The sequence below is a fragment of the Bombina bombina genome, chromosome 8 (assembly GCF_027579735.1).
Source record: "Bombina bombina isolate aBomBom1 chromosome 8, aBomBom1.pri, whole genome shotgun sequence".
Classification (NCBI taxonomy): domain Eukaryota; kingdom Metazoa; phylum Chordata; class Amphibia; order Anura; family Bombinatoridae; genus Bombina; species Bombina bombina.
The window spans coordinates 247103733-247115713 of record NC_069506.1 but is presented as its reverse complement, the minus strand read 5'-3'; the positions used below and the strand labels follow the sequence as shown (position 1 = coordinate 247115713).

General features: G+C 37.1%; 1 protein-coding gene across 1 annotated transcript; it reads left to right on the top strand.

Annotated features, from left to right (window-relative positions):
* Positions 1-1784: 1784 nt before the first annotated feature.
* On the top strand, positions 1785-5323 carry LOC128638973 (free fatty acid receptor 2-like). The gene is made up of 2 exons (XM_053691115.1): positions 1785-1861; positions 4354-5323. Exons 1-2 carry the CDS (start codon positions 1785-1787, stop codon positions 5321-5323), a joined length of 1047 nt encoding a protein of 348 aa, XP_053547090.1.
* The last annotated feature ends 6658 nt before the right edge of the window (positions 5324-11981 follow it).

Here is an 11981-nt window from a genome sequence, read left to right as displayed (position 1 = left end):
CAGTTTGTGCACAGAATAAGACTCCTCGACGTCTTCCTGTGGGTCTTATTCAACCTATTGCTAATGGTGAGCATCCTTGGACACATCTTTCCATGGACTTCATTGTCGAGCTCCCTGTTTCCAGTGGCAATACTGTTATCCTTATGGTGGTTGACCGTTTTTCTAAAATTTCACATTGCATTCCCTTGATGAAGCTGCCCACCGCTCAGGAGCTTGCTTCAATTTTTGCCGGGAGGTCTTCCGTTTACATGGGTTACCCAAGGAGATAGTGTCGGACCGGGGTAGCCAGTTTGTCTCCAGATTTTGGTGTTCCCTTTGTGCTCAAATGGGGATCCAGCTTTCCTTCTCCTCGGCATATCACCCTCAATCTAATGGGGCTGCGGAATGGTCTAATCAAGCTACCTTGGATAGAGTTTGCTCGTTATAGTGCTATTAATGCTTCCTCCAAGTTATCCCCTTTCATGGCGAATTATGGGTTTCAACCATCCTTGTTACCCGATTCATTCATGTCTCAGGGTATTCCTGCTTTGAAACAGCAGCATCTCCGGCAACTCCATTCCACGTGGGTGCAGATTCAGGATTGCCTTCATTGTTCTATGCAGCGCCAAAAGTTCCAGGCTGATCATAGGCGTCTGCCCGCACCTTCCTACCAGGTTGGTGAGAGAGTTTGGCTGTCCTCCCACAACTTGAACCTTCGTGTGCCTTCCAATAAATTGGCTCCCCGTTATGTTGGTCCTTTTCAAATACTCCGATGGGTGAATCCTGTGGCCTACGCTCTTGATCTTCCTCCTGCTATGCGTATCTCTAATGTTTTTCATGTCTCCCTCTTGAAACCATTGGTTTGTAATCGGTTTACCACTGTGTTGCCTCGTCCCCATCCTATCTTTGTTGACAACCATGAGGAGTATGAGGTCAGCAGCATTATTGACTCTCATATGTCCAGGGGCCGTGTACAGTATTTGGTTCACTGGAGGGGCTACGGTCCAGAGGAGCGTTCTTGGGTTCCCTCCTCTGATGTTCATTTTCCTACCCTCCTCCGTGCCTTCCATGCCCATTTCCCCAATAAGCCTTTTGTCCTCCCACGGGGGAGGGGTCATTGAGGGGAGGGTACTGTCAGGGTTTTTTCCCTGTTGTGTTTGCCATGTGCTGCTGGCAGCCATTTTACTCACCTCTCTTCCTGACTATGGTGCATTTTGGGGGATGCTGCTCATTTCCTGCACTTCCTTTTATGGCCAGACTGGTGTGTATCATCCATGTGAGACAGGATGCAGTCTCAGAATTGTGATGTCATTACTTATTATTTAAAGGGCCTCTGTTCAGTATGCTTTGCCTTTGCGTTGTCTCAGACCTGTTTGTGTAAGTTCCTGTGTATTACCTGGCTGCCTGACGTCCTTCCTGGTTCCTGATCCCTGGCTTGTTCCTGACTCTGCTGTTTTCCTTGTTCCTGATTCCGGCTCGTCTGACTATTCGCTTTGGCTCCTGACTGGGCTCGTCTGACTACCAGCTCTGGTTTTGACTCCTGGCTTGTTATTTCACTTGTGGACTTTTTATTATTTTTTTGCTATTAATAAAGGTTTGCACTTCTCGTCTCAGTCTTATTCCGGGCACCCTGACACATATCCAGAAGTTGTCTTTGTGAAATAGACGTATGAGTGCTGCCAGATTTGTTGTAGAGGTTGAAGGGGGTGAGTGATCAGCCTGTCAGTGCTCAGACCATACGTCGCACACTGCATCAAATTGGTCTGCATGGCTGTCATCCCAGAAGGAAGCCTCTTCTTAAGATGATGCACAAGAAAGCCTGCAAACATTTTGCTGATGACAAGCAGACTAATGACATGGTTTACTGGAACCATGTCCTGTGGTCCGATGAGACCAAGATAAACTTATTTGGTTCAGATGGTGTCAAGCATGTGTCATGGTAACCAAGTGAGGAGTACAAAGGTAAGTGTGTCTTGCCTACAGTCAAGCATGGTGGTGGGAGTGTCATGGTCTGGGCCTGTATGAGTGCTGCCGGCACTGGGGAGCTACAGTTCATTAAGGGAACCATGAATGCCAACATGTACTGTGACATACTGAAGCAGAGCAAGATCCCCTCCCTTCGGAGACTGGGCCACAGGGCAGTATTCCAACATGATAACAACCCCAAACACACCTCCAAGATGACCACTACCTTGCTAAAGAAGCTGAGGGTAAAGGTGATGGACTGGCCAAGCATGTCTCCAAACCTAAAACTTATTGAGCATCTGTGGTGCATCCTCAAATGGACGTTGGGGGAGCGCAAGGTCTTGAACATCCACCAGCTCCATGATGTCATCATGGAAGAGTGGAAGAGGACTCCAGTGGCAACCTGTGAAGCTCTGATGAACTCCATTCCCAAGAGGGTTAAGACAGTGTTGGAAAAATATGTAAAAATATGATGGCCACACAAAATATTGACACTTTGGGCCAATTTGGACATTTCCACATAGGGGTGTACTCACTTTTGCTGCCAACGGTTTATACATTAATGGTTGTGGGTTGAGTTATTTTGAGGGGACAGCAAATTTACACTGTTATACAGACTATACACTCACTACTTTACATTGCAGCAAAGTGTAATTTATTTAGTGTTGTCAAAGGAAAATATATAATAAAATATTTTCAAAAATGTGAGGGTGTACTCACTTTTGTGGGATACTATATATATATATATATATATATATATATATATATATATATATATATATATATATATGTGTGTGTGTGTGTGATATATTTGTGTGTGTTAATATGTGTGTACATATGTGTGTGTGTATATATATATATATATATATATATATAAAGAGAGAGAGAGAGAGAGAGAGAGAGAGAGAGAGAGAGAGAGAGAGAGAGAGAGACGTATATAAACATGATGGAGCCCTTTGCAGTCAAGTAGCTGAAAACATGAAAAATCCTATGGGTATACATATAAATCACATAAAAGATAAATCTTTGTGTAACACATTTTTTCTAAATGTTTATAATTTTTTAATGGATACATTGAATAGATACATTGACTGATATGTGTTTGCTTTTTACAGGCAATCCCAGTAAACTAGTTTAGTATTTTTATAGAATTTTAGACAGGTTATTATCCAACAGAAAAGGACAGACAGACAATTACATTCCAATGTTCTTTACATAGGGGAATATGTTCTAAGTATTTTTAAATAGATATTCCTAGATATATCTGTATATATCTATACCTATAAATAAACATATATTAAAAAACATGACATATATAGAAATATTTATTTAAGAATAAATAGAACATATTCTGCTATGTGAACAACATTGGAATGCGAAATATTAAAATTTCATGTCAGGTTAGTGCACTTTGGTTAAAGGGACAGTCAAGTCCAAAAAAAACTTTCATGTTTCAAATAGGGCATATAATTTTAAACAACTCTCCAATTTACTTTTATCACCAATTTAGCTTTGTTCTCTTGGTATTCTTAGTTGAAAGCTAAACCTTGGAAGGTTCATACAGTATGATAATTTCTAAGCCCTTGAAGGCCACCTCTTAGCACATGCTTTTTAAATTTGCTTTTCACAACAGGGGAGAGCTACTTCATGTAAACCATATAGGATAACATTGTGAGCACACCCGTGGATTGTGACAGACACTGCACTAATTGGCTAAAATGAAAGTCAATAGATAATAAATAAAATGTCATGTGATCAGGGGGCTGTCAGAAGATGCTTAGATACAAGGTAATCACAGAGGTAAAAATTGTATTAATATAACAGTGTTGGTTATGTAAAACTGGGGAATGGTTAATAAAGGGATTATCTCTCTTTTTAAACAACAAAAATTCTGGTGTTCACTGTCCCTTTAAACACGATCGTGTTTCCTCGCAAGTAAGGTCTTAGGTGTTTTTTTTTTTGCACTCCATTGAAGTCTATAAGGGGAATACATTAACACATTCGCAATATTCGAAGCTAAACTTTTTGCGCACGTAAGGTTAGTGCTCTTGCAAAACCTTTTTACTTTTAACTTGTAATACACTCGCTGCTCAACGCACGCAAAAAGCTTACTTCTAGCGAATTTAACACTTAAGCGGACCACTTGTAATCTAGCCATCATGGGCTATAGAAATAATACAATTACAAAGCATTGAACCGATCATAAAAATAGAAGATCTTGGCCCAGTTGGTGCAGAATTAGTTATGTGCTAATTATGTGACGTTAAGAACATTACTGAAATTTCTTAAATACAGATTACCTTTTATCTTTATATATACTATAGTATAGTTATAAATCCATGTAATTTTCCTATGTATACAGTGCTATAGTATGGTTTGCTAATAGTGAATTTTTCTGTTTATTTCAAGGAGCTTGCTGGATACCAAAGAGCACAGTCAATTGGTTTTATCAGTCTACATTTTAACTTTCATAACCGGACTACCCACCAATATTTTGGCATTCTACACCTTTATGATAAGGGTACGAAAGAACCCCACACCGATAGATATCCTTCTTCTCAACCTGACAATCTCCGACTTACTTTTGCTTCTGTTTCTCCCTTTCAAGATGTTTGAAGCTGCCTCTGGAATGCAATGGAACTTACCATTTTTTATGTGCTCCCTTACAGGCTTCTGCTACTACAGCAGCATTTACATCAGCACCATGTTTCTCACAGCTGTAAGCGTGGAACGTTATCTTGGAGTAGCTTATCCCATTAAATACAAACTCAACCGAAAACCACAGTATGCCATGGTTGCGAGCGTCATATTTTGGTTTCTGGCGTGTTCTCACTGTAGCATCGTCTACATAGTCCAGTACAGAGTATCAACCAATTTAACTTTACAAACAAACTCTTGTTATGAACAGTTTTCTCCTGATCAACTTGAGGTATTATTACCTGTACGCTTGGAAATGGGTATAACAATGTTTTTCCTTCCATTTATTATAACGCTTTACTGCTATATAAACTTTATTAGGATTTTGATGTCTCTCCCAAACATCCCAGCCAAGCGAAAGCAGAGGGCAATCGGCCTAGCAGTAGCAACACTTTCTTGCTTCGTCATATGCTTTGCCCCATATAATATCTCCCACTTAGTGGGATTCGTGCAAAACGAAAGCCCCAGGTGGCGTGTGGATGCTTTGCTTCTTAGCACATTCAATGCCAGCTTGGATCCAGTTGTTTTTTATTTTTCTTCAACAGCAGTGCAAAAAACATTTCTTGATATCTTTGCGGCAATCTCCAAGAAATTAAAAACAATATGCCCTTGTCAGCAATCCTGCCACTTTACTTCTGAAATGTCATCTAGAGAAAATACCATGGATAGGTCCTCCACCTAAAATGTATATGAAGCTGGACAAGTGATAGCATGAGTTCAACCTATTCATTTTTTTAAATGTGACTTATAGAACTGAAAAATGTGATGCAATGTAAAAATGGCAAGTGTTCTCTTTTTCCTTCCTGATACTAAAGGCAGGTAGATAAAAGTAGCAGAGGTCGTCTCCGTCTGTATAAATATTTATATTTACGGTTGCCCTTCGTCTACGATTTTACTGTACCACTTGGTTAATGCTTTGCCAACTAGAGTGACCTGCAGAGAATTGTTGTAGCGTTAATAGTGAAATGTTCACTGCTGCAACCACATCAGAGCTTTCAAATATTGCAATAAGTTAATAGAAAAATAAAAAATACAAGTAGCTTCAGAATGCCATGTTTTGCACAGTACCTTATCAGTTGTGATATATCTTGCAATATAGAGGAAGTAATTGCTAGGAAAGCAAACCTGGAAACTGCTAGATTGCATTAATAAAATAATAGGAACTTTCCAAAATGTTGATTGTACATTAAAAAAAAGACTCTCTGTTAGATATTGTAAATCTAATTTTGTTGTTAATCTAAATGTCTGAAGGAAAAGATATGTCAATTTTCTTTTTGCCACTGATATGGGTTTAAAGGGTTTAAAGTTGTGTGGTATAGAGCATACATTAAAAATAACAATAATAATAATTTGCTTCTGTTGTTAAATCTACTTTCTCTTGGTATCTGTTGTTGGAGCACAGCTCATTTCCACGAGAGCATACTCAGGTAGCTTCTGCAGCTTGTTGTGAGCTCTATATGGCAGTTACATTGTAAAAAATACTTGCCCTATAGTTCTCAAACTATATGCACGCCCATGAACCTACCTAGGCATGCTCTCATAGAAAGGAAATAAGTTTCAACAATAAATAATAATAGATTGTTACACAATTGATAATTAAAGTAGATTGGAGTTCTTTATTATATATATATATTTTGCACACTCCGAATTATGAAACTTTCATTTTTACTTCCATAAACATCTGATATTTGGTAGGGAAATACCAATGGACTTAATTCACTGGAAAAATAGATTTGCAAGCACTGATTAGAGTAGAGGATCAGAGGGGTAGATTTATCAAGCAGCGAATGCTGCAATCTGCCCCCGAAGTTTCCAGCTCGCTGGAAACTTAAGTTAAAGGGACAGTCAACACCAGAGTTTTTGTTGTTTTAAAAGATAGATAATCCCTTAATCACCCATTCCCCAGTTTTGCATAACCAACACAGTTATAATAATACACTATTTATTATTATAGAAGCAGCGGTCCTTAACTCATCCGCCATCTCTGAGGTGACAGACAGCAATCATCCCGATCAGATACAATCAAAATAGTTGGCACCCCCTGCTAGTGGCTGATTGACCGCAAATGTGCAGGGGGCGGCATTGCACAAGCATTTCACAAGAAATGCTTGTGCAATGATAAATGCCAACAGCGTATGCTGTAGGCATTTATCGATGTCAGGCGGACATGATTAGCTACAGCGAATCATGTCCGCCCGCAAGTTGATGAATCGGCCCTCTTGTCTATTCTTCCAATCTCAGAGTTAATGGCTAAGCAGCCTTTAAATTGACATTAAACACTAAATACAATTATAAGCATGGAATTGAGGTTACTCCGATCCTCCCTCTAGGCACCATGTTGTGTTCTAGCTTACACTGCATTCTAGTGCTGATGTGTTTGCACATGAGCAGCAACTCTTCTTCAGATACCTGCAGTGTAACCTAGGTTTCAAAATGGTGGTACCTATTATAAGAGTGAGGTGTATAAAATGTATTTAATGTTCTTCAGATTTTTATATAAAATCTTTAGTTATATATAATAAAGCAACTTTGTGATATATTTTCATTATTTATTTTGCCCCCTTTCATGTAATTTAGCTTGAACATTGAGCAATTTGTAATACTCAGAACATGAAATGCACCTGCTGAATTCTCAAGGCTAACTCTGTTAAAATCTTGTCTCAGATAACAACTGCAAGAATTAAATGCATTTTTACTAAATGTATGACAGTGGCTAGCCTTGCTGTCTTTGGACTAAAGCCCGGAGTGGCTCTTCCATATAAGGCAAATGGTGGTTGGAGTTTGGTATTATAAAATAATTGCAGTAAAAAGGTGTTCATTTGTTTTTAAACATGCCTAGACTTGGCTGATATTTTATATCAGTGATGGCTAACGTTTGCACTCCAGATGTTTCTGAACTTCATTTCCCATGATGCCTAGGCACTCTGAAGTCCGGTTGAGCATCGTGGAAAATGTAGTTCTGAAATTTCTGGAGTGCCAAGTTTTGCCATCACTGTTCTATAGGAACTCAATAGAAATTAATAATCAATAAAGTTAGATGCTAGTGTATGTTCGGGATCTGCCCTGTTTTGGTAATTGTAACAAATATATCTCTTGAAAGAGTATAAGATCACAAGACATTTCTATTGAGTTGCTATAGAACAGTGATGGTGAAACTTGGCACTCCAGATGTCTCAGAATTACATTTCCCATGATGCCTAGGCACTCTAAAGTCCAGTTGAGCATCATGGGAAATGTAATTCTGAAACAAGTGGAGTGCCAAGTTTTTCCATCACTATTCTATAGCAACTCAACAGAAATGGCTTGTTATTATTATTATTGGTTATTTGTAGAGCACCAACAGATTCAGCAGTGCTAATCTTATACTCTTTCAAGACATGTATTTATTACAATTACCAAAACAGGGCAGGTCCCATGTACTAGGTTGTACCTTTATTGATTACAATGTGTTTTATCTTGCTTGCAGACACAGAATAGAAAAGAAATACTATAAACATAAAAAGGGACAAAAAAGCTATATTATACTTTAAACCATGTTCATTCATGGCTACCTCTGTAAAATGTTAATGGTAATGGAATTAAACAGTCACAAATTAGCCAGTTTAATAACATTTCTTTAAAAAAATATATCTATTTATTTATCTACAATAAAATCTCCATAGACTTTAATAGTAATTTTCTGTTTAAAACTATTAGATACATTTTATAAATGATTGTGATCAAACCCGAAATTAGAAAGATTTGAAACCATCACATAGAAAAGTTTTTTTTGTTTTGCCCAAGTTTTTACACATGAATAAAACTCACCATTAAAAGGATAAAGTATCAATATAGTTCTACAATGTTGTTGGCATAATATTAGGAAGAGTTTGAAATATGTTCTTGTTATTGTTGCTATAAAAACAAATTTAGAAATGCCATGTTGCATAATAAACAACTGGAACAAGGGATATTGATATCAGAGGCTATTCAGGAGTAATTTGCAAAATCACTTTTATACAGAAAGGGTTTGTGTTTTGAGTGATATGAAACCCAAATATCCCTTTGTGATTCACATAAAAAAAAAGTTTCCAATTTACTTCTATTATCAAATTTGCTTCAGACCCATGATATTCTGTGTTGAAGAGATAAATGGATAACATTCCGTTTGGTGCTCCATAAATAGGCCAGCTCCTAAGCATACATCCCTGATTTTTAACAAAAAATACAAAAAAAATGATAATAGAAGTAAACTTGAATTTTTTTAACCCCTTCACTACCAGGACTCTCAGAGAAAAAAGTGGCCAAAATACTGGAGAATGTTTAGCATTTTTGCTATCACTCAATTTAAACAAAAATAGAGCCTTGTTTTTTTTATTTACCTGTCAAAACTATATATATATATTTAAGTAGACAACCCAAGGTATTGATCTAGGCCCATGTTGGTATATTTCATGCCAACATTTCACCGCCAAGTGGATTAAACAAAATAAATGTTAACTTTTTCACAAACAGAGTTTCTCACTGAAATTATTTACATACTACTTGTGCAATCATGGCAAAAAGCTTCTCTGGGTACACCTTTGTTCAGAAATAGCAGACATATATGACTTTGGCATTGTTTTTTGGTAATTAGATGGCCTCCCTCCTAATCAACTCTCTCCCCCCAACCACTAGTCATCCCCATCTTACGTACAGGCAGTCGCAGACAGTCTGCCAGAAAAAAAAAGGAGCAGTCTACAATATAATTTTTATTGTTTTAAAAGATAGATAATCCCTTTATTGCCCATTCCCCAGTTTTGCATAACCAACACAGTTATATTAATCAACTTTTTATCTCTGTGATTACCTTGTATCTAAGCATCTTCTGACAGTCCCCTGACTTTTTATTTGTTATCTATTGACTGGCATTTATTACTGTGTTGTGCTAAATCTTAAATAACTTCTCGGGTGTGAACACGTTATCTATATTGCTCACATGAACTAGCAGTCTCCTGTTGTGAAAAGAAAATATAAACGCTTGTGATAAAGGTTGTCTATAGTGGCTTAGTAACAGGCAGAAATTTAGAGTTTTAAATGTAATAAAGTATAAAATATATCAATGTTGTTTGTGCAAAGTTGGAAAATGGGTAATAAAGGCATTATCTATCTTTTTAAACAGTAAACATTTTAGTGTAGACTGTCCCTTTAAGGCTTCATTTTTTTTATTATTACATTTTTAAAAAAGTATTTTTATTTTTCATCAGGTTAGGATTCCCTCCAACCCTCCCCTGCCATAACTATTGCCGCCATCTTAGGTACTGGCAGCTATCTGCCAGTACCTATAAAACATTGTTTTTTGGGGGGGAGTTTAATTTTAGTTATATTTAAAAAAAATTTTTTAAATATTTTCTGTTGTGTAGTGGCTCCCCATCTCCCCCCCCCCCTTGTTTAGGGGCCCCCTAATGCCCAAAACCTTTTCTGTAGTGTAGCTGCCCCATCCATCCCTATCCATTTATTTTTATTTTTTTCTGTAGTTTAGGGCCCTCCCACTCCCTCCCCTTTCCTCCCCCCTCTGCTGCTGAGCCACCTCCCGCCCACACCTCCCCCCAGCACGAGCCAAGATTGTTACAGATGGTGACACACACAGTATCACCTTCAGTAACAAACAAGCACCTGCCCTCATATGGAACCTTAGCACAAATCACGTTCCCGTTCCATATGCGCCAGGAACTCCAGCTCTTTACTGTAACTTAGCAGTTGAGACTGCAGGAGCTTCCAGAAGCTCAGATGTGTGTATATATATATATATATATATATATATATATATATATATACACGTCTTGCGGTATGATGAGCAAAGTACTGCAAGATGTATATATACGTCAGATTGGGTTAAGGGGTTAAAACTGCATGCTTTATCTGAATCATAAAAGTTATGTTATGTTTCATATCCCTTTAATGGAATAAACTTTCAATAGGGGCAGTAAGGATAAGGACTGTAAGAGAATTCCAGACTTTGTGGGATATGTGTAAGATTATTGTAATGAATTTCAATTAAATGGTCAAACAAATCTATTTTTATTGATGCATCAGAAAATATTCACTGAATTTCAAAATATAAGCATACATAATAAATGTTTTAAATATATATACAGTATATATATATTATTTTTTTTTTAATGCATTGTTTGCAGGTCCTTGACAAACCTCTCGAAAATACTTTTTAATTTTGATAATCTTACATTTTTCTGTTGCCAATTAGGGGCAAATATAAACCATATTCTGTTTATATCAACCAATCGCTGTGCTGCATTTACCAATATCAGAGTTCTGCATTCTATTCAATTCTCTCCTTCCTTTCTTGGAATTTTTAATTTTAAATACCAGGAAAAAAAGGCAAAGTAAAACAAAATTTAAACTGTATAGCAACGCAAATATTATTAATTAAGCATTTTATAGGGACTTTAGTTTTGAGTTTAATATCACTTTAAAATTTACACTTTAGACAGAAATATAGGAAGACAAAGGTCTTCTGGTTCTTATCTACTGTTAAATTATAAGTTTCTAAATAAAAGAAATGATGTACGAAGTTTAATTTTAACAATCAATGTCCAGGAAACATCTGTTAAGAAATGTAAAAATAATGGTACAGAGGGATAATATAAATGTACTTATGTTACTAAAGAGAATGACAAAATATATAATAACAGACAGAGAGATAGTGTGAAAGACAAGTTTTATGACTGCAAGTCACCAATCATCTGCTTTAGATCCCAGTTTCATGTGCAAAACTTCCAGACTCGGACAAAATAACCCCAGAAAAGAGTATTTTTAAAGAACATATTTGGCAAAATGTAAAAAAAAAAAGCATATAGCCCATTGCTATTTAGGGCAAAATGTGCATTTATGATGCCTGGGTTCTTTACTGCTGATATACATCTGAAGCATGGAAAACACATATTAAAGTATCTGTAACCATAAGTGAGAAGTAATGAACTGCAGTACATATAAAAACCACTAACAGGCTGAAAATGCACACACAGAACTTCAGTGCAAAGGACATATTTCTCCTAAACCTAAAAATATATATGTTCTAGGAAATGAATACTTCCCCAAAACCATACAAAATAAGTAACTCTCCACAACTAATCTACAGAAATTACAAAAGGTAGACCAATGGTTGTGAAAAATATCACCACTTTTAAAGCCTGGTCCTCCCACGTTCTGTTGTGGCTACTGACTCATGGCTCACAATGGAAGTCACAAATTTCTAACGGAAACCTAAGACAGCCTAAATTTTGGCTGTCAATGCCAGTCCTCTCCACCATCACACACATACCCTCTGCGACCCATGCAGACTATCAAACAAGCATAACATT

Excerpts from the sequence above, each read along its gene's own strand:
- LOC128638973 (XM_053691115.1), top strand. The coding sequence starts at position 1,785 with ATGCACAAGAAAGCCTGCAAACATTTTGCTGATGACAAGCAGACTAAT. Across the intron at positions 1,862-4,353 it reads TACTGGAACCATGTCCTGTG|GAGCTTGCTGGATACCAAAG; the intron begins GTCCGATGAGAC and ends GTTTATTTCAAG.